At 38.0% G+C, this 23,992-nt stretch overlaps 2 protein-coding genes and 1 long non-coding RNA gene across 4 annotated transcripts; 1 reads left to right on the top strand and 2 right to left on the bottom strand.

Moving 5' to 3' along the window:
• Positions 1 to 5,907: 5,907 nt before the first annotated feature.
• On the bottom strand, positions 5,908 to 15,836 carry LOC122012317 (26S proteasome non-ATPase regulatory subunit 8 homolog A-like). Its single transcript, XM_042568809.1, has 6 exons — positions 15,632 to 15,836; positions 14,138 to 14,216; positions 7,696 to 7,798; positions 7,018 to 7,281; positions 6,823 to 6,934; positions 5,908 to 6,229 (listed from the first exon to the last, which is right to left on the bottom strand). The coding sequence occupies exons 1-6, from the start codon at positions 15,734 to 15,736 to the stop codon at positions 6,089 to 6,091; spliced, it is 804 nt and encodes a 267-aa protein (XP_042424743.1). The 5' UTR covers positions 15,737 to 15,836; the 3' UTR covers positions 5,908 to 6,088.
• A 1,014-nt stretch (positions 15,837 to 16,850) lies between these two features.
• Positions 16,851 to 22,193, bottom strand: LOC122012315 (alpha/beta hydrolase domain-containing protein 17B-like). Of its 2 annotated transcripts, none has more exons than XM_042568808.1 (5): positions 21,737 to 22,193; positions 18,830 to 18,866; positions 18,522 to 18,725; positions 18,369 to 18,416; positions 16,851 to 17,580 (listed from the first exon to the last, which is right to left on the bottom strand). In XM_042568808.1, exons 1-5 carry the CDS (start codon positions 22,042 to 22,044, stop codon positions 17,182 to 17,184), a joined length of 996 nt encoding a protein of 331 aa, XP_042424742.1. In that variant the 5' UTR covers positions 22,045 to 22,193; the 3' UTR covers positions 16,851 to 17,181. The 2 variants fall into 2 exon arrangements, with proteins under 2 accessions (XP_042424742.1, XP_042424741.1); XM_042568807.1 differs by having other exon boundaries at positions 18,489 to 18,725; positions 21,737 to 22,190.
• On the top strand, positions 17,245 to 17,899 carry LOC122012316. Its single transcript, XR_006120183.1, has 2 exons — positions 17,245 to 17,359; positions 17,463 to 17,899. It is a non-coding gene; the product is annotated as an uncharacterized LOC122012316 (long non-coding RNA).
• Positions 22,194 to 23,992: the final 1,799 nt, after the last annotated feature.

The following is a 23,992-nucleotide window of genomic DNA, read 5'->3' as shown; positions in this document are numbered from 1 at the left end:
GAGCTGCTCCCACATGCCGTGCTGCCTGCAATCCGGCTATGAGGGCCTCATACTCTGCTTCATTGTTAGTAGCTTTGTAATCTAGCCGGACGGATAGGTGCATCTTTTCTTCCTGAGGTGAGAGTAGTAATATTCCGATCCCACTTCCAAGCCGAGCGGAGGATCCATCCACATATATTCTCCACATAGCTTCCGGCTCTGGCCTTTGCACTTCGGTCACAAAATCAGCCAAGGATTGGGCTTTAATCGCCGAGCGGGGCTGATATTGGATGTCAAATTCACTTAATTCTGTCGTCCACTTGATAAGCCGTCCGGACGCTTCTGGATTCAACAGCACTCTTCCAAGTGGACTGTTCGTCCGGACAATAATGGTATGAGCCAAGAAATACGGTCGCAGGCGCCGAGCGGCTAGAACTAAAGCAAAGGCCAACTTCTTGAGCCCAGTGTAACGAGATTCAGCATCTTTTAAAATGTGGCTTAGAAAATACACCGGCTGTTCTTCGCCGTTCGCCCTCACAAGTGCTGAGCCTACAGCATGCTCAGTTGACGACAGATACATATAAAGTGACTCACCCCCGACCGGCTTGGCTAACACTGGTAGAGAATTAAGATATGTCTTCAACTCTTCAAATGCTCGGTCACATTCTTCATCCCACTGGAATTTAGTAGCCTTGCGCAGGATCTTGAAGAATGGCAGGCTCCGTCGGCGGTTCTGGAGATGAATCTCGATAGAGCGGTTATCCGACCGGTCAACCTTTGCACTTCTCTTGTATTTCTTGGGGGCGGCATGTCTTGCAGTGCTTTAATCTTGCTGGGATTTGCTTCAATTCCCCGCTCGGTCACTATATACCCCAGGAAACGCCCTCCTTTGGCTCCGAACAGGCACTTTTGGGGATTTAGTTTGACTCCATATTTGCGCAGCGTTCGGAAGGTTTCTTCCATATCCTTGAAAAGATCGGCCGCTCGGACGGATTTGATAAGAATGTCGTCCACATAAACTTCCAGATTCCGTCCGATCTGCTCCTTGAACACCTTGTTCATCAAGCGTTGATAGGTGGCTCCGACATTCTTCAATCCGAACGGCATCACATTGTAACAATATGTGCCGTCAGCCGTTACGAAGCTTACTTTTTCTTGGTCTTCTTGGGCGAGCGGTACTTGATGATATCCTTGGTAAGCGTCAAGCATGCAAATTAGTTCGCAGCCGGCCGTGGAGTCCACCAACTAATCTATCCGGGGTAGAGGATAAAAATCCTTGGGGCATGCCTTGTTTAAATCTCGAAAGTCGATGCAGATCCTCCACTTGCCGCCCGGCTTGGAGACCAAGACTACGTTGGCCAGCCAGCTCGGGTACTGCACCTCGCGTATGTGGCCGGCCTTCAGAAGTTTTTCCACCTCCGCCCGGATAATGGCATTCTGCTCGGCGCTGAAGTCCCTTTTTCTCTGTTTCACTGGCCGAGCGTCCGGTCGGACATGCAATTCATGCTGCGCTAGGCTCGGCGAAATTCCAGGTAACTCATGTGTCGACCAAACGAAGACATCATGATTTCGTTGGAGGCATTGAATCAGCTTCTCCTTCTGTTCTTTCCCCAGATCAGAGGCGATAAAAGTCGTGGCCTTCGATCGGGTCGGATGGATCTGGACTTCCTCCTTTTCATCATAAATTAAAGCAGGAGGTTTCTCGGTTATGGCGTGTACCTCAATTCGGGGCGCCTTCCGAGCGGAACAAGCTTCTGCTCGGACCATCTCTATATAGCACCGCCGAGCTGCTAGCTGATCTCCCCGCACTTCTCCTACTTTGTCCTCCACGGGGAACTTTATCTTCTGGTGGAAGGTTGAGACAACCGCTCGGAATTCGCCGAGCGCCGGTCGTCCCAAAATGACGTTGTAGGATGAGGGAGAGTCGACCACCACGAAGTTTATTGTCCTGGTCCTCCTGAGCGGCTCTTCTCCCAGCGAGGTGGCCAGCCGGATTTGTCCGACCGGCTGAACTTCATTGCCCGTAAACCCGTAGAGCGGGGTCGTCATGGGCAGCAGCTCGGCTCGATCAATTTGCAGCTGATCGAACGCCTTCTTGAATATGATGTTGACCGAGCTCCCTGTGTCAACAAATATGCGGTGAATGGTGTAATTTGCTATTACCGCTTTAATGAGCAGCGCGTCGTCGTGGGGCACTTCAACTCCTTCTAAGTCCCCGGGTCCGAAAGTGATTTCCGGCCCACTTGCCCGCTCTTGGCTGCAGCCGACCGCGTGGATCTGCAGCTGACGGACGCCCGCCTTTCTGGCTCGGTTGGAATCTCCTCCGGTCGGCCCACCAGCAATAACGTTGATCTCGCCCCGGGAAGTATTGCTCCTATTTTCCTCCTCCCGAGCGGACGGTCGTGACCGTTCTCTGGACGCCCGACGATTCTCCTGCCTCGGGGATCGGTGCCGATCGGGTGTCTGCTGGTGTCGCCCCTCGATGCGGGTCCGGTCAGCTTCATGAGTCCTACGTCTCCTGTCGATGGGAGGCGACCGTCGTTCGGCTTTCCTGGGAACAGGGTTGGACACAAAGGGAAGGCTTCGGCAATCCCTCGTGTTGTGCGTATCCGTCTGGTGGAATTTGCAGAACATAGGGGTCCACCTCTTCTTTGGCTTGGGCCGAGCGGCAGCCACTTCTTGTACGTGCGATCTGACGTGAGGGGATCGAATTGCTTCGGCCCTCGGTCCTCTGGGTGGCTGCTGAGCGGTGTGCTGTTTCCGCTCGGCATGAACAGGTGCGCGCTCGGCTGGAGTTTCCTTTTTCCGAGCGGCTTGCGCTTCTTCCACATTTATATATTCGTTGGCCCGATGTAGCATGTGATCATAATCTCGGGGCGGCTTTCGGATGAGCGACCGGAAGAAGTCCCCATCCACAAGGCCTTGCGTGAAGGCATTCATCATCGTCTCCGATGTGGCCGTTGGGATATCCATCGCCACTTGGTTGAATCGCTGAATATAGCCTCGAAGCGATTCTCTCGGCTCTTGCTTGATGGCGAATAAGCTGACACTTGTCTTTTGATAACGCCGACTACTGGCGAAGTGGTGGAGGAAGGCCGTTCGGAATTCCTTGAAGCTCGTGATGGATCCGTCCGGCAACCTTCGAAACCACCGTTGAGCCGATCCCGAGAGGGTGGTAAGGAAAACTCTACACTTTACTCCATCTGTGTACTGATGGAGCGTGACTGTATTATCGAACTTACTCAGATGATCATCCGGGTCCGTTGTTCCATTGTATTCGCCGATCGTCGGAGGCACGTAGTGCTTGGGCAGAGGGTCTCGTAGGATAACCTCCGAAAATTGGCGATTGATCCGCTCGGGGGAGGAGTCCGCTCGGGGAGCTTTCCCCTTCCTGTCATCCCGCCTTGGCATTTCATCTGAGGAAGATCCTCTATCTCTTCGGGCTGGTATGGCTTCAGGGGTGCAAAATAAGGCCCGATGGAATGCGACGGTGGTTGGAGGTGCTTCCGCTCGGCCACCAGACGCAGATGTTGCTTGTTGCTCCGCCCGCTCGGCGGATGCTTTTTGTTTTTGCTCCATGAGTTTGGCGGCCCTCATCTCGACCAGAGCCTCGAGTTCTTCTGTTGAAAGCGTCACCGTGTGTTGTCGTCCAGCCTCGTCCATTGTCTCCGATCGGATGCAGGAACGTTCCCACAGACGGCGCCAATTTGATCCTGTCCGAATCAAGAGTCAGTGGACGCTGGGCACGCGGCGCTCTCTGCTGGATCCTCGAGTGCTCCGGCGAACCTGCAACAAAACCGAGCCGGGAGGGGTGTCCCGGCGACGGTCCTCCGACGCTCAAGTTAGATAAGTGGTGGAGAAAGTGGCTGCCAAATTCGTATTTTGCGTACCTTCGGCGAAGTAATAGCCTCTTTATATAAGACGGAGAAGGAACTCATGCACGCCCACCGAGGTGCGTACGTGTCAGCAACCCATACCACGGTATGCACTTGTCAGAGAGCTTACCTGACACCATGCTGCCACAGTCCGAGCATGTTCTTTGATGGGACGGCAGGACCACCCGTTGTCAGACTAGAAGTATGGCACAGCCATACGACTTGACGGCTGTCAGAAGATGTCCCCGTCTTTTACCCACAGTCTGACTGGGGTGCCTGGTCCGCCGAGCGGGTGATGAACGTCGTCCGGACGGCCTTGATTCTTTGCGCCGTCCGGGCGGCACCTCCTTCCGCTCGGTTATTACGCACTGCTTTATTTGAGCGTCGGACCCCTGGTCCCTACCAGGGTGCCTTTTACTACCAGATTTCTCTTTCTTCTGAGTCCGGTCGGCTCGCCCTTTTCCGGCGAGCCACTGGACCCTTTGACCTCCCCTCGGCGTTGACTCCTTATGGGGTTCTGGATTTTTACCGCCGGATCAGTACCGTTATTTATCTCTAACAAATATAATCACTATTTAATGGATTTTAAAGAATTTTATTGTGAAAATTTTTTCTCACGTTTTCTTACCAAGAAAAAGAAATCCATTTCTATCTTTCGTTTAACTTTAATCCATTGTCTTTTTCTTGCCCTTTTCAAAAAAATAAATAAATAAAAATATTTTTCACTTTTTAATTAATTTTTTAATAAAAAATCAGTCTATCAAAAATCAATCTTAAAAACATAAGGCTTACCCAACATTGATATTTCTACTCATATATTTGGTTAGTTCACTATTTAAAAATTTTATTCCAAATTTTAAATAGAATAATTAAAAATAATTATATTAATTATTTTATCTATTCTCTAAATTTAAATTTAATGAATAATTCTTTAAATTTAGGAAATAAAATTTCTACTAAAATAACATTTCTTTTTAATTTCTCTTGTTCCACTCATTTAATAAATATAATAATAAAAAATATAGAAGACAAAGAAGAAAAAAATTAAAAATTAAAGATAATAAAAATTTAAAGGTAGTTGATATAGTATATATGAAAAATGATTATCTAAATTTAATAAAGTAAATTATTTATTTTAAATTTTAAAATTTAAATTTTAAATATAATGATAGGAAAATTGATACGGATGTTTTTAAACCTTTAAATTTTTATAGCTCACTGTACTGGTCAATTGCATGCTCGATTTGTTTGGCAGTCTGATTGATCAGCTCATTTCCAATCTGATTCCTGAGGTATGTTAGCTTTGCTCAATTTATCTTAGAGCGTTTGAGTCATTACTACTATTCACTTCGCTTATTCCTCTGCCCACTTAAGTCATGCATCAAGCTCAGTTTGTCGCAGTCCCACTTTGTATTATCTATTTGCCTCGGTTTTTCCTGCTCATGAACTGTCCGACCCACTCAATCCATCTAAGGGGAGCTGAAAATTAACATACTAACATGCATCGAAAAATCAAACACAATCAATAAAATTTTAATATATATATTTTTTTCTAATCAGAGTTTCATTCAAAGGCGCGAAACACTCTTTCCAAATTGGATCAGATTTTCAAATTTTTAATATGAAAAATCAAAAATACTTCTTCTAAACTGGCCAGACAATTAATCGAGCGTATTGATGAAATCCATTTTTTGATTCAAGTTGGTAAATTGATTACTTTTTTACACATCTCTAATCATAACACATAAGCGAAGTATATAGACTTTGCTCATCTTAATCTTCTTTTGGGTTGCCCTCGAACATTCTTGTTAAAAAATTAGTGACCCATCAATCTAAAGTACAAATCAAACCCATTGAAAAAGTAAACACTAAACAATTGACCGAAATTGTCACCAGACGATACCACTAATGTTACTGCCAAACGAGCAATCAAAAGCACAGTGTTAATTTAGTATGGCAACCAAAGGGTTTTAAGGAATTTCCATAGTGCTAAATTTCAATCACAAAGAAACTCCGAATGTACTATTAATTGGAACGGAAGCTTTCTGGCATCTATCAGAATTTCCAAAATCAAATTAGAATAAAAGCAATGCCAGAGTTTTGAGCTTTAGTGCAAATACGATCAATCTTCTCATCCACCGACGGAGATGAAAACAAATAGAAGGTGCAATTTACTCCGGTGCTTTTAAAGTATAAACCGCCCAGTGGGCAATAGAAAAACACAATAAAAGTTATTAGACGATGCGCTCCAACTCCCTAGCATAGCTTAATGTCTGGTTGATAAGTTGTAGTGCTGGTATTTCCTTGCACGGTTGAGATTCTTTAGCCTTTTGAAAGAAAACACAACCATCCTTGATTTCCCATTCTGGGTGTTCCTGCACATGGATGAAAAAGCATGGATAACAGAGATACATTTGAGTGAGCTGAGCACATATACAGGAGACTTGCAGGGACAACACTGGATGAATCAGCTACAATTTTAAATAAATTTAGACAAGTTTATTGTGTGCAAAACCATCATACAACTATTTTTAAGGAAATGTGAACTGGGCTGACTAGATGACAGTTTTAGAGTGGAAAACAAAGTTGCTGACATAAATAGTCAGAACTCAAACTGTTTTGTTTTTGCTGTTTTAAAGTTGAAAGAAAACCAGGATAGGATTTACGGATTTTAGCTGAAGTGAAGAAGCATACTGCATTAAGAGAACAAAGAGTGAAGCAAATAACTTATTAGCATATCAGCTTCATTACATAATTGTCAGTATCATTAACAAAGAAAACCACGGTAACAAGAATGAGATGACAAAACTGGCTTTCTGCAAGCTCAAGTAGATTAACATATTAGCTTTATTACATAATTGTCAGAATATTAGGAGAAAACAAAGGGATTTTTTTACTAGTCACTTGCTAAACTTGAAAGTAAAGGCACTCCTGAGTGGTATGTAAGTAAATGGAAAAAGTTAAGTACCTCTGAGACATAATCAGAAAGTTCTTGGTCAGATGAAAACATCAGAATCTTTTTGGCATCATTAATGGACAAATAATCATAAGCCTTTTCGCTGCAGCCAGCAATCTCATCTCTGAAAACAAGTAGGGGTTGTGAACTTGTTTAAAAGAATCTTACATTATTCGAGTAGAAAAAAATACATACTGTATATTTTACCTGACTGTCTTTGCAAGTAGATCCATGAAATAAACATAAGTATCATGTGGCACAGACTGTCTTGCACTCAAGACACGATTATAAGCACCTTCCATGAATGATTGTTCCAGCTCCACAGCATGCTTGATGCAAGGGTTCTCCAAAGCATTTTGAGGAAGAAGTTCTAGTTCAGTGTGGAATTCTGCTATTCTATTTTGCACAAGTAGCCTCAGAAGGTTAAGACCCAATATTGGGTACTCCTGGAGAGACGGTGGTATCATACCACTGTTTTAAAGGGGAAAGAATGGATCAAGTCAACAGAGAAATATAGAGATGTCAATATATATAGATATATATATATAACAGAGCAATGATTGTTTTTTAAAAAAAATAAATTCAAACTAATGAATAAATATGCATCAAGATTTTAATTAACAGACAGGCTAAGTGCAAGCTTTATTAAGATAATAAATCAATCCATGATAAATGCGCCTTGAGCATAAAATGCATACAACAATATATCTAAATTTTCACCTAATGGATGCAGCATACTCATAACAATACTGTAACAGACTATTATCTAATTGATTTAGATCATGTTTAACTAAAAATTATATGGCTCACCAAAACCAGTAAACTTCAAACGGGGTATTGGTACAATTGTAAACTTAGCACGAGAATAAATTTGATTAGACATACCAAGTATCAGTATAATAAGGTTTGAGTTGGAAGAAGTCTCTTTCAAAGGCATCTTGATCTTCAGTTTTCACACTCAAGACAACAGCATGTTCATAAATCTCTCCTGAAATCCCTCAAATAGCAACAATTAATATTGTAGAGGATAAGGCAGTGATTTGTATCAGGTTAAAAAGGTTATAATAGTCAACTCAGCATACAAGAAATGTAGAGGTACTAAGAAAAAGCTGCATCAAGAAAGAAGTGATTGAAACAAGAACAACCAACATGACTTGAGAAAATGGTAAAAGATATCACATCTATTCTAAAGCAGTAAACAAGCATCAGATTTGTTAACAAAATATCCAATTATCTTATTCAGAGCAACTACCATCATTGCATCTTACAACAAACTACCCAACCAGAACTAATGTCCTAACTAATTGGCTACATGGATTATGGATACACCTAATTAAATTAGAAAATCATCATAGATTTTGAAAAAGGTGATTTTTCTAAGGGCATCCACAATCATGAAACTTCTCCACGAGCTCATTCGTTGCCACATTCACGCTACGTCAAAAGTAAAAAACCTCACACATCTCTCTACTATATATATATATATATTTCAAGAACTCCTTAATGGGTCTCACACTTTTTATTATATATATTTCTCATCTCTCCTTCATATTTTAAATTATATATAATTAAATTTTTATAAAATTTAAATTCACAAACTGTTAATCTGAAATAACATTAATAATTAAAAAATTACATAAATATTACAATAGATGTATAGCAATTAATAAATTATTTTTTCATTGATCACAATCGTAGCGTGCCCAGATATACTCAACCAAGTCGGCTTGAAGTTGATGATGTAGTTGATTAGCATATAGCTCGTAATTTCTCCGGAGGTATTCTTGAAATTCTTGGGTGGAGCCTTGAAATATTTGTGATGGAAGATCTCCTTCATCATCCGACCAATTGATTATTGCATATCCCTCATTCTCAATAATCATGTTGTACAAAATAATGCATGTATATATGATGTCCTTCAAATTATCCTTATACCAAAATTGTCCTAAACCTCTGATCATTGCCTATCGAGATTGGAGCACCCCAAATGCCCAAATGCCAGCCCAATATCCTTTCTTGTGGCCTGTTGTCATTCCTCAAACATTTTTTCTTGGGATCCAGGGGCATGAAAAGCTCTTAACGAAAGTAATCCATTCTGGATAGATCCCATTAGTCAGATAGTATCCTTTCATATATTGTGTATTGTTAACTATAAAATTAACCTCAGGTGCATTTTCTTGTAAGACGTTGAATAAAGGTGATTCGTTAAGCACGTTAATATCATTGCGTCCGCGGAAGCGACTACTTCAAATACAATTGTTATGACGCCATGATCTCCCCGAGTAAACTGACCTTTCCAAGGGACGAGGTAATTTTTCCACTACCAATGCATACAATCAAGACTACCCAAAATGCAAGGAAGTCGTGTTTTTGCTCATGCATTTCAAGCAAGTGTTGGGTCTTCTTAAATATTGGGCCCCGAACACTTCAATTACACATCAACAGAAGTTGAATAAGCATTGGATGACAGTTGTTTTAGCAATTCGTAGATACTCATCATAATGATCACCAAGCACTCCATACGCCAATTGACGGATAGCCGCTGTGCATTTTTGAAGTGGCGATAAACATTTTTTTCCCCGTCACAAAGGCTTTCCATTGAAAATATTATGAATGATTTTTTAAGGTATCAACTATATGAACGAATAACCCTTCTTTGCATTCAGAATCGACGTCAAAATAATCATCTGGATATATTGGCTTATTAAAGAAGTAATCATTGAAAAGATGAGCATGTCTGACTTCATAATCCCGATTCAAATACCTTCTCCTTTGTGTTCTACTAGAAGAACTTTGAGCTCTTTGACGTACCATTTGTTGTTGCTCATATAACCGGAACATTCTTTGTTCATCTATATCTTCCGCGTCTTCCATCAATTCATTTCTCTAGAATTCACGAAGCATAGATCGATTTGAATTTTTAGCCATTTGAAATCAAGATATTTCCATGGTTGAAAGAAGTAGAGAATTGAGAAAATGATAAGAAGAATGAAAGGTTGAGAGAATATATTTATAGAATTTTTTTAAATAAAAATTAGCTGTTGTTAAATGACTAAAAATTAACGTTCCCTATTTTTTTTTAAAAAAATATTTTATTATTTTTATTTTTGTAAACAGAAATAAAAAACATTACAAAAAAAAAAGGAACGAAGAAGCGGCTCCGTGAACCTCGAAATTAATGAAGGCGCCACAGAGGGAGCTCCTTCGTGGATGCTCTAACTCTTAGGTTAATGAAGGTAGGCCACATACCAACAACTTCATTTTTGTATACCTAATCTCCACCAACATAGAGTTGAGTAAGGAGACTACAGTTTTCATCGTATAGATTTGATGGAGATACAACCACCTTATCACATGCTAGCTGGTATCTATGTCTATACCAATAGATTCAATTTTAGGTTAACCATACTGGTTTGTTTAACTCCGCCCATGATGAACCAATCATGGCCAATCCCAAGCCCGAATAAAGGAGGAGGACTGCGTTAGGTTGCCAACCAGCATTAAAACTATGACAAATGTACAATGAATGAATTCATTAAACGTGCTAATGTTAGGTTATTCCCTGAAAGGAATGCATTGTAGGGTCCGACTGTAACGTCTCAACAAGGACTGCTACATCCAAAATTCGAGTGTAGTGTTAAATATACAAGAGTTCGTGTTGCAAAATTTGACTATAACGTATCACCAAGGATTGCTACATCTACATGAGAACTTGAGCGTAGTGTTAAATAGGTAAGAGTTCTCACACCATAGGTTGGATAAGAACAAATATGATAGGAAAATTAATAATCTAAGATTGAGAACATGGGATATAGGAATCCTCATTGTAAATTCAAGGAGGTAATAGATACGATGATTAGGAGAATTAATATTTTGTGTATACAAGAGACAAAATAGGCAGACGAGAAGGCAAAGATAATAAAGAACTCGGGTTTTAAGTTATGGTATATAAGAAAAAGTAAAGAATGAAATGGAGTAAGCATTGTTATGATGATTCATTAAAGAATAAAGTTGTAAGAGTAGTTAGAAAAGAGTATAGAATTATAGTCCTTAAGATAATAGTGGTGAAAGAAACTATAAACATAATTAGCGTATATGTACCTCAAGTAAGATTAGATGAAGCTACCAAATCAAGATTTTGGGATGACTTCGATGAAGTATTACAAAACATTCTGCCAAATGAAATGATTTTAATAGGAGTTGATCTAAATGGGCATATCAGAATGAAAAATGAGGAATATGAGAGGGTACATGGGATGGGGGCTATGAGTTTGGAACGAGAAATGAAGAAGAGAAAACTATATTAGATTTTACGATAGCATATGACTTTATATTAGCTAATACATTTTTTTAAAACAAGAGAAGAACATTTAGTCACGTTCAAAAGTGAAATAATAAATTACCAATTGACTTTCTTATGGTTAGGAAAAAGGATAGAAAGATTTATATAGATTGCAAGATCATCCCTAGAGAAAACTTAACTACCTAACATAGGTTAATAGTGTTGGATATACGTCTCAAGTATAGTATCAATCGAAAGAAAATGCATACGACTCCTAGAATTAAGTAGTGGAAGTTAAAGCATGGGAAGCAAAATATATTTAAGTAGAAGGTAGAAGTACAAGCATTAGGTAAAATATATGGTGACACTAATACGACATGAGATAAGATGACATTAAAGTTGAAAAATAGTAGCTAAGAGTGTACTCGATGAGTCAAAGGGGCATGCACCACTAAGAAATTTTGGTGGTAGAATGAGAAAGTACAAGAGAAAGTGAAATAAAAAATAAACAGTTTATAAGGAATTATATATTTGTAAGAACGAGAAAAACTTTAAAAAATATGTAATAGTCAAGAAAGTGGCTAAGAAAATAGTGAATAAAGTAAAGAATGAAACTTTTGAACGATTATATCAAAAATTAGAAATTATATCAAAAATTAAATACAAAAGATGGAAAAAGAGACATTTATAGAATAGCTAAAGTGAGAGAAAGGAAGAAAAAAGATCTTATCCAAATAAAATGTATTAAAGATAAATATAATAGGGTACTAGTAAACGATGGAGAAATAAAAGAACGGTGAAAGCATCAACTTTTTAATGAAGGTTTAGATGTCTAGCTTAACTTAAATAATTTAAATTAAATGAGAATAAAAATTTAAATTTTTATCATATAATTCAAATTTCAAAAGTAGAACAAGTTTTAAATGAGATGTACAATGGAAAAGTCATTGGACATATTCCGATAGAGGTATGAAAGTGCTAGGGAAATAAGGTATTGAATGGCTTACAAAATTATTTAACTGATATTGAAAACAAAAAAAAAATGTCTAATCAATGGAGGGTAAGTACTCTAGTTCCCTTGTTTGGGAGACGTACAAAACTATGCAAACTATAAGAGTATTAAACTAACGAGTCATACATGAAAAAGTAATAGAAAAAAGATTAAGGAAACTACGATAATCGAAAATCAATTTGAGTGCATGGAAGGTCAACAATAGAAGCTAGACATCTTCTTAGACAACTCATTAAAAAAATATCAAGAGCAAAAACAAGATCTACACATGATATTCATTGTCTTAGAGCTTATAATAAAGTCTCAAGAGAAATTATATAGAGAATTTTAAAAAAGAGATGTATTAGCGTAATATATATTGAACTAATTAAGAATATATACGAGGGTGTAACGATCAAAATAAAAACTTCATTGGAGTAACAGAAACATTTCTAATAAAAATAAGGCTACATCAAAGATCAGCTCTAAAACCCTATCTTTTTATCAACATGTGGTGTATGTTGTTTGCAGATGATATTATTTTGGTAGATGAAACACGTGAAGGAGTAAATGCTAAACTAGAATCTTGGCAAAAAATATCGGCAGAAAACACTAGAAGAGAAATGTTTTACGCTTAGTAGAATAAAAACAATATATGGAATTTAAGTTTAGCAATATTAGACGTAATGAAACAATTGTTAAGATAAGAGATAACGAGTTGTCCGGAACCGAGAGGTTTAAATATTTAGGATCATTTTTACAGAACGATGGAGAAATTGAGAAAGATGTCTTATATAAAATACAAGTAGGATGGTTAAAATGGAGGAGAGCGTCGGATGTTTTATGTGGCCATAAAGTACCTCTAAAACTTGGAAAGTTCTACAAAACCATAATTAGATTTGCTATGTTGGATGGAACTGAATGTTGAACTATGACTCGAGCACATGAGCAAAAGATGCGAGTTGCAAAGATGAGAATGTTAAGATGAATGTGTGGGCATACGAGGATTGAGAGAATAAGAAATAAGAACATTAGAGAAAGTCGGAGTTGCATCTATTGAGAAAAAAATTCCGAGAGACACGTTTAAGATAATACGTGCATGTACTTAGACGATCAATAAATGTTCCAGTTAGGCGATGTGAAACCATGACAAACACACATACCAAACGAGAAAAAGGAAAACAAAAAAAAAACTTAGTTAACAACAATAAAACAAAGATAAAATTTATTTAAGTATAGATGATCATATAGGAGATAGAGCTCAATGGCATAAAAGAATCCATATAGCCGACCTCACCTAGTGGGATAAAGCTTGGTTATTGTTGTATACTAGTCTGCATTAATAATAATTAATGAAGACATTGTCAGCCCTCAATTTACTAACATATGACAAATAGACAACATTAAGAAAATGATAGAACTTCTTGTCATTTACTTGATTTAGTTTAAGGAGTTGAGAGTAATTGGACTCAGGATTAGGAAATTAACAATTCAGAGAAAAACAACCCCAACTGTTAATCAACTTATATTTTCTTATTATCAATTTCAATGCATAATACTAATGCTATACGAAGTTGGAAATGCAAAATTTCTGATATATTGCCCAATTTTTAGTGATATGGCCAATGGTTGCAACTTCATAACTTTATTGACCATAACCTTACACAGCAAGTGCTTGTACCTTTGAGGATGGTACTATTCCATGTAGTCTTGATTGTCTCACACTATATTGCAATGTTAATGGCTGATAGCACTAATAACAAGGATCAACATGGACATACTATTGATTCATGATAACTAATTGATTCAGGATCAACATGTTGCCAATTGTCTAAATTAATTCCTTATAATAAAATGTATAGCATCTCTTGTAAACTATCGAGTAAATCACTGAGGATAAAAATTCCTGCTTCAAATAAAAGCGCAACTCATACTGGAATGTAGACCAACATGTTTCATACAAGTCTATTTTAACTGTTCTGTTCAACTAATGTGTTTAATTAATTATGAAAAAAAAATAGATAAAGAAATGTAAATATTTGAGTGAATATTACTTGCAATTGTCAACTCCTGGACAGCATTTGATGTTACTTGGAACGTTGGTGGCAAGCTAGGAAACTTTGTCAATAGAACCTGCAAAATATAAACATATATTAGAAGATAAAGATATCCAGATCAAGGTCATTATCCCATCAACTAGCCATCTTTTTTAATTCCACTCTGAAGAATTACGATACAAACAGCATGTCTGAACTTTAAACAACCTAAACTAACCCTCATTTAAGTAATTTTATTTGATAAAAAAGAGAGGATAAAAAATCATGCAATTAAATTTGAATATAAAGAACAAATTTCACTGTTGCCTCTATATCTTGTTCTAATATCTTCCGTGTAGAAAGAACTTTAGGAACATGAAGAGTAATTACAATCATTGATTTATCATTCATATTCCAATTATCCTGTGTATTGCTTGCAACGGTATGCACATCTATCAAAGTGAAATTTGAAATAAGGAAAACTAATCTATGTATGTTACATTAGTTTGGATAAAATAGTTTTTGCCCAAATATAACCAATTAAAAAGCATGCAGTCCTACAAAATAGATGCAGTGACTTTTTCCATCATACACAGTACATGGCTTGGAAATCAGATAATTGCCCTCAACCATTCCATATAGCCTCTTTTACTTGTTAGATTCACGCATATGGAAAAATGAATCTTCCAAACAAGAAAAGTTAATTGATTTTACAATTCCAATTTTTATTCACAAGGAGCTTGGTATGAGGGTTTTAATTGAAACAAATTTGAAAAACAACTCTGAATGATTAGAGGAAGAAAACATATTATTATAGACAAAGAATTCTACTATCATACTTTGACCTCTGAATCAATTAGATATGAAGATTAGGTATTGGAGCTAGGGAGGGTGGGGTAACGGTGCACTAAGATATAATTCATTTGGTATGATTAAAATCAGGAAATCACTAGTAACATAGGCTTGCATAGAGTAGTTATATGGAGATTTTAGACGTACATAACCAACCCAAGAAATTTGTAACCTACATAATTGGTTATTGTTGCTGTGTAATATTTTGACCCATCGTGACTTTCTACACTTGAAACAAACCTAATACGCTTCGTCAGTAAATATCACAAAAGCAAGCTATTATCATACATACCAATGGAATTATACTATAATTCCTTTTTTTTTACTTTTATGCCACTATTACATAGGTAACTTCACTAAAATCCACAGTTTTACAATTCAGCGCCGATTTTCCCAGGTTTACTTTTCAAAGTAATTACTTTCTGAAATTCCAACGGGGGTACAAAACGAACCAAATTGTTTAAGTACATTAGATTTTATCTATGCTACATCCAAACCCTAAAAAGCACTTGTAATAATATATATATTTTTAACTTGATCAACTCAAGAAGTATTAGAAATTATGACGATCAACCCTAACCCTCCAGGTATAGGGAAAGCAATTAAAGACAACAAAATTCTCGATACCAAGCCGTTTAAATCTTTGAAAGAGGCGAGCACCTTCAGCTGGGAAAGAAGATTGTTGCAGGAGCCAAAATCTTTCCTAACGAATGCGGCCTTGAATCGCTCGAAGAGCTGCGTGACCTCTACCATTTGTGGATCCATCTTTCCCTCTCCGCTCCTCGCTCAATCGGCTCCTCAGATCTCAACCTGAATGCCTAATTAAACCCCAACAGCCCTACTTCCTGCAATCGAGGGCACGGATCATATCCCACTGTCCAAGAAACAGATTTGAACGGGCGAGATTGTCATTTTCGACACGAGACAGGAGACACGACACGACACGACACGGTTAGATAAAGCCCAAGAGGCTCGGCCCATCAGTGAGAGTGAGAAAGAATTTTATTTGGGCAGAAAGTTTTTCGAAGGGATTAATAATTTTTAAAAATAAAAATAAACATTTAGATCTTTTGTCACCTTCACAAACTAAACAACGCTATGTGGGAAAAAAAAATCCCAAGTAGAAAATCGTAATATGATTGTGAAACCTCAATGTATCCTCTACACTTTACAATATATTGTATATTACTTTTGTTTTGTTTTGCCGGGCTATAGGAGGTTAAAATTTGAAAGATCAATTTAGATTTCTGAATCCATGTTAATGGTAGTTACATTTTTTTTTCCTGTCCCTCGAAATATTTTTAAAAGGCTCCTACAGTTTGATTAATATATAAAAAACATATCATTCTATTAATAAATATGGACCTTAAGTTATAACTTAAAAAGATAAAACAATATTAGAATACTTTTAAGACTTTTTTTGACAATAATAAAATTTTATAGCCATTTTTGAAAAAATATTAAATATTAGAGTATTTTTTTAAAAAAAAATACCCAATTGAGAATTTAAAATGTTGAGTTACTAGATATTTTATATATACCATTACACTAAACAAATGTGCAATTTATATATTAAATATAAATATATAAAATATAAATTTAGAATGTGCTAAATTTATTTTTAAAAATTAGAATAAATGTATAAATTTTAAGATGAAAAATCACAATGTATTAATTAAAACCTTTATAAAAATTGTCTAGATAACCTATTTCTTAGATGGGCTAATCCTACACTTAGCCACTAATCTTTTGCATCAAGTAAAAGATAGTCACAAAGACCCAAATAACTTGTTTGGACTTGGAAAAGTTTCAATAATTGCTAAGGATTCATGTGAACGTGGTCAGCATATTGGTTACAGGGAAAGAATTGGGATCCAAATTCTGAAAACAATTCAAGATCGAAATCATTAATGATCACATCAGAGCTCGCACTATTGAAGTCTTTCTGTATTGTTTTTTAAAATTGAGAAATTACATGTACTCAGCACTGCCTTTGTGACTGAAACAATATTCCTTCTTGTGAATGTGACTGGAACTCTGGAAGAAAGCAATCTATCACACGCCATACACCAATACAAAAGACCGGCCGTTTATATCACTCGCGGTGCTATGAGCTTTTTATGGGTACAACCGATCTATTCATTTGCTGAATGATACCAGAGGATATGTTTTTATGATTCACGTTTTGTTCATGATCTGGAGATAATTCATCACCATACCATGCCCTTCTTCCTCTTTCGCTCACTAAGATCAGTGCTCATTCTTGATTTCAGCAGTTGATCTGCCTTCGGAGGTTTCCTTAGCTGACTGTCCAAACTCTTTCTTGCGATCTCAGAACAGCTACAAGCTCTATGCTCATCATCTGTAGCTATAGTTTCAGATTGGCTGGTTTGTTCATCGTTGTTCGACTTTGTCTCCATTGAATTCTGTATGTTGTCACCATCTTTCTTAGTTGCTGCAATAAATTTCTTGAGGTGCTCAATGAATTCAGGGTAAAGTTCAAGGTTACAGTGGCCACCACCATCTATCCAAAGAGGGTCATATTTGTTTTTGCTAAGCTCCCAAAGCTGCTTCCCGTGCAACCAATCTACAACTTCATCTGCAGTACCCTTCCAGAAGGATGTAAACAAGGCGATGGTTATTTTTCTAGATCCACCAAAAACGTTCAGAAAAGACAACATATCATATTGGTAACTAAGCCTTTTACTGCTGTCACAGTTATGTATGGTAGTTCATCTATTAGATTAAAATAACAAATCAGTGATAGCTGCAATGACCTACAAAGTTTTATCTGGAGCATGGACATTAGATAGTTTTGAATTATGAAATTTATGGGTTTATCTGGGGAATCATTTTCTTTTGCACATTGTATGTGTCTTGCTGCTTTATAGTGTCATTGCATTAAGTAAAATTAATTATTCTCGAGTGTTCACTTGCTTTCATACAAACTGTTATAAAACTCTTTGCAACTAGATTGTTTTATTATTACAAACTTCCAACTATTATTGATTAAAAAAAACAGCACTCTTTCTCACAAATGTACATGTGATTATAAATATTTCTCTATCAGGTTGTAGATCTATGACCTATATGCAACGGTCTTACAACACTGCAAGTTGATGACTCTCAAGCATACTTATTTTCAAAATACTGACTAGTAAGTTCATTATGAAAGAACACAATTCCTAGGAGAGCAAAAGAATCTTCAACCTGATACATAAATGATTTATCCCAAATGCTTAGTTGAACATCCATCGTATGACAATTTACCAGATCAGATACGAACATTGATATACAAGCTAAAAGTCATTAAATAATAAATCAAGAAATAAATGGACAGCAGGGCAACATATGTACGCTTAATGAACAGATCCAAGAACTAGCAAAATGAGCTTACATGAATTGCTAAAACTGGGCAATTGATAAGGCCAATTTTGTCTATATTCTGCAAGAAAGCAAAATCATCACCAATAATTTGACAGGTGACTATTACTAATCAAACGCAGGAAAAAAATACCTTGTAAATGTCAAACCAAAATGTGTGCTTAACTGGATATAGTACCCTGAGTCCAGAGAGGATGGCACTATGAAGGACAACAGCTCTTAACTTCCGAAGACGGGAGGCCAACTCAAGAGTTGGACCACTGCCCACTGACTGACCATAGAGGATTAAGTCCTCATCTGCTACTCCATACTGTTCCTTAAGACAGTTATAAACTGCATCTATGTCTGCATATGTATTGTACTCACTTGGCTGCAAAGAAAAGTAAATTCACATAGATGAAGTTAGACATATAGAATATATTATACAAACTACAACTCATGCAAGATGACCAAAAATAGCAGATAGAACTCAACCTTTCCAGTGGATTGCCCATAACCAGAGTAATCGTACCTGCACAATTAGAGAGTTGACAAAACTTTAAAATACATAGCCCAAGAATTGGTTTTATTTAAAGCAACTTGAACTTGCACGTATATGCTATTGGTTGGATTTGCATCACTACTATTCTCTATAGTAGGCATCCAAATTGTAGGCCAAACGAGAAATAAGGTTCAGTTTCCATATAAACCATGTTTTAGGGCTTCCAAGGTTGATATTTTAATGTGATTTGGAATTTCAAAATGGTTGCAAACTCTTACCAGAGGAGCATTCTGGAGTCCAGGAGATGCCATAGGGAATGTGAAGAGGTGATTGTAGGAGACCAAGATACTTGTAGAGGAGGATTTTCTTTTCAGAAAGAACTATATGGTACCCAAGGAGTGCTAAAGGTTAGGTTTCTATTGTTTCTCCATCTGTGCTTAGAGAGAAGTTTGTCTCGTCTAAATGGTGTGGGCATCAATCTAGTTTTTATTCTACTTTTACTTTCCTACTATATAGACTTAGATTGTCTCCATTGACATACTAAGTTAAACACTTTTTATCTTTGCTTTGCGTATCTAAGTAATCTTATGAATGAACTCAAAGATTCTATCAAGTGACTTTATGGTAGAGGTCATTCCATATTTTAGTGGTGCCTGATTTTGATCTACATAAGCATGGTTTGATCTATACATTCATGCAAGTGATATTATCCAACCTCATTTAGTGATTGAGGCATTTACTATCCCAACAACATTAATATCTTACTTTAATTCCAAAAATGCAAATAGTATGATAGATAAGTTCCAATAAATCATATACACTTGTCAAAAGTTTAGCTTTCAAACCAATTGTCAAAGGTAGAGTTTGGTGAAGAAAATTACATCTTGACTAAGCTATTCGTCGGAGTGATATTACTACGACAACAACCAAGTTTTATTCATCCCACTAGGTGGGGTTGACTATATGGATCTTTCTACGTCATTGGGCTATATTCCCTACTATATCATTATTCAGATTTAAATAAATTTTATCTTATTTTATTATTGCTAACCAAGTCTTTTTTTATTTTCCTCTTACTCGTTTGATATGGACATTTGTCATAGTCTCGCATCGCTTAACTTGAGCATTTATTGGTCGTCTAACTGCATGTTTGTATCATCTTAAACGTATCTCCTAGAGTTTTCTCTCAATAGGTGCAACCCGACTTTCTCTTTAATATTTTCATTTGTTATCCTTGTATGTCCGCACATTTGCCTTAACATCCTCATCTCTACGACTCCCATTTTCTACTCATGTGGTCGCATCATAGCTCAACATTCAGTTCTATATAACAAAGCAGATCTAACTGTCGTTTTCTAAAACATTCCTTTAAGTCTTACTATCTTAGAGATATTTTACGATCACAAAGAGCAAATGACGCTTTAATCCATTTCAATCATCCCACTTATATTCTATATAAGACATCTCTCTCAATCCCTTCATTCTTTTACAAAAATGATCATAAATACTTAAAACTCTCAGTTACAGACAATTGTCATCTCTTATCTTAAGAATTGTCTCATTGCTTCTAATATTGCTAAACTTAAATTTTATATTTTATGTCTTTACTCTACTAAGTTTAAAACCTTTCACCTTTAGCGTTTTCCACCCAGATTCGAGTTTAGTATTTACTCTTTCACGTGTCTCATATACGAAAACAATATCATTTACAAACAACATACATATCGTGTATCTTGGATGTGTCTAGTGAGTTCATCCATGATTAGTGTAAAAAAAATAGGGACTTAATGATTATCCTTGATATAATTCTATCTTTATGAAAAACGCTTCGGTTAATCTGCCTGAAGTCATCACTCTTGTCATTACATCCTCATACATATTCTTAATTAGTTTTATATACGCTATGCTAACACCTTTCTGTTCTAGAGTTCTCCATATAATTTTCCTTAAGATTCCATCATAAACTTTTTCTAAATTGACGAATACCATGTCTAAGTCTTGCTTCTATCCCCGATTCTTTTCAATTAGTTGTCTGGGAAGATGTATAGCTTGTCAACTTTTTAGGCATAAATTCAAATTGATTTTCAATTACCGAGATCTCCTTAGTTTTTTTATTACTCTTTCCCAAAGTTTTATAATATGACTCATTAGTTTAATAACCTTATAGTTTTTATAATTTTGTACGTCTCCTTTATTGTTATATAGGAAACTAGAATACTTACCCTATATTGAGGAGACATTTTTTTAATTTTCAATATCAGGTTGAATAATTTTGTGAATCATTCAATACCTTGTTTCACAAGGTTCTTTCATACCTCCATTGGAATATCATTTGGTCCGATTGTATCTTGGAATATTGTTGAGTGATTGAGGAAAAAAAATAATAGACATGAAGATAGACTATCAATATATAAGTAAATGAATTAAAGACAAGAACGACCACACTAGTTTTGATTACCAACGGTTAGAAATGTACATCACATTTATACTACTAATCAATCACCATTCATCATTGGCCACAAGGGAGTATTATAAATTGTCAACAACAATTGACTATAATTTTTTTTTTTTTGCTCAAGAAATCTATGTGGTGAAATTAATGCTTGCATACCAGTCAAAAACGATTTGTCGTTTTTACTGAAGAGCATATCTAGAAAAAGGTATTTCGGTGCTTAGGAATCATCCTTCGAGTAAATCCCCCAAACAGTAAAACCTATGCCAGAGCTCAGTTCATGTATCACAAATTTCGATCTTGTTGCCAAAACCGATATACAAAGTCCTACTCCAGAAGAAGAACAAATCTCAAATGTTCATCGGAGACCCAAATTGCTAGCTACTAAGAAACCTAGAAAAAAAACGGAATCCTATTGAGGAATTAACCAAGAGGAGGGGCGACGGACCCTATGAGACTGACGCGAAGATGGACGCTGAGCTCGACGAAAAGATCGAACATCTGGCCAATGTCAGCAGCGTTCCCGTGCGAGTAGAGGAGTGTGGCGGTCGCCTGGGAGTGCCGCAAGTACACTGCGACGATCTCGTTGCCCCGTCGCGTAGGGAGGCGGAGGATGTGCACGTCATCGCGACCCGCAACCGCGATCCCGGGAATGGAGAGATGCCCGCTCCCCTCGTCGGCAATCACAGCATAGGAGGGCGGGCTCGGAGGGAAGAAGGCGAACTTGGCGGCGATGGAGGACGTGATTCCGCCCATATTCGCCACCTCCCTCGGCTTGCAATCACCAACGGTCCGGCGTCCGACGAGGTACCCTCCGCCGCCGTCCGGCGCGCGGTCGAGAAGGCAGGGAGGATGCCGAAAAAGAGCAGGTGGGCGGTGGTGGGTTTATGGCAGAAATCCAATTTCGGGTTACCCACCGTGCATCACGTGGCGGACGTGTGGGAGGCTCCTTTTTCGAAACAACAACGTGGTGCGGTCCCACCTCACTCCGCACACACAGCACACAGCAGATCGCATTTCGATTGCATAAAAATGCCTGGGTCCCATCCCTTGCCCAGCCCATTATCCTCATCCCAACTGTGGTGCCTCTTTGATAAACGTCGTTTCCCAGGATGCCTGATTCATACTGTAGATGTTATAACAGATGAGATCAATTTTAGACGGATATATATCTTTAGAGAAATTATACGACGGTTAGTTATAAGCTAGATTTTATAATTTATCTTTATTTATATAATCTAGAAATGAATTATGAAGAGTTCTTGGAATAAACGTAATCAGCTCCTTGATAATAGTCGCTCTGAAGCCATCAAAATTTCCCAATGTGATTAGAAAGAGAAATAAATAACCATCGATCGCTAGAGTTTAACTCAATATCGAAAGGGGTAAACTTACCGCTTTCATTTGGAGTATTGGATCGGATGTGCATACTTGGGATCTTCTATAATCATTGCTCTGGTGGGATCCAATCAGAAAACGACAGAACATGTCAAAGTTATGGTGGTTGGGTCCCATCTACACTAAGTGGTCCGGCATCGATGTTCTAATCCAACGTCAAATTCGGCTGATTGAAGGTCCTAATCTACTATGACCACGATAGGTCACTGTCGAGGTTATACTTGATACAGTTAGATTTATTAGAGAATCTAAAGTAAAAATGTCGTTTGAAAAATGAAAACTTAGTCAACGGAGCCGGCTTCCACGATAAATGATAAAAAAAAAAACGAAAGTAAAAAAAAAAAAATACCTAGCCGTTGGGAAAGCCGACAGATGCGATCCGTCTATTTGCCACTTTTCACTTCCCTTCCAAGCTAGTCGCCCAATTCGACCGTTGGAGATCCGTCCCTCCATCTCTGTTTCCATCATGCCCTTGCACTACTACAAAGAGCGAAGGCCGATGGATTTGATTACAGCAACAACAAAAGCGAGCGACGACCACAGGCATTCATCGTCATCGATGGCTGATGCCAGCGTTCTTCACCTCCTGGAACGCATCAGCAACCGGCCCGTTTTCCGCATGCGCCGCGGCCCTATGTACTCGGCCTACGTCGAGCTCAGAGACCAGAAGCTATGGCGGAACAGAGCGAGGCCAGTCGATCCTAGGCACGCTATTAACATTACGCCAAGCAAGAGCAGCGCCATGGCCTCGCCGCTTCGCAGCTCCATGCCTGTCTTCTCCATTGCATGCAGGAAGGAGAACAAGAAGCCTAAGGGAGCGCCGGTGACCCCACCGCCGGCGACCTCAAAAGCCATGACGGACAGAGTTGGCAGCTTCTCGGCCTACAAGGCGGAGGAGAAGAAGAGAGTTGTCGCAGGCGCCGGTCGCAGCGGGGTAGCTTCGCTGCGGCGGAGCTACACTTGCTTGAAGCAGTTTTAGGAGTTCGTTCGTCGTGTCACCGTGGTTGAAGGGGACCAACTGCGCCATGGGAGGGCTAATGGCTCCTTTCTCTGTTTCGAATTTATTTATTTATTTTTGCGGCATTGATTGCCATTTGGTAGATGAGAAATATTTTGTGTCAGTTATGTATTTATTAATTGAAATTATCTACAGACAGGAGAAAGAAAAGTACGAGCCGAACTGTATCTGATTTAACTCTTGTCATGCAATGATAGTGATGATGGCTACCCAGAAACAAATAACACTCTAATTGACATAATACTTCTTAAATGGATAAAATAAATAATGATGCTGGCATCCATGTAA

Source organism: Zingiber officinale, chromosome 8A (genome assembly GCF_018446385.1).
Source record: "Zingiber officinale cultivar Zhangliang chromosome 8A, Zo_v1.1, whole genome shotgun sequence".
NCBI lineage: Eukaryota > Viridiplantae > Streptophyta > Magnoliopsida > Zingiberales > Zingiberaceae > Zingiber > Zingiber officinale.
This window is presented reverse-complemented; position numbering and strand designations above follow the sequence as displayed.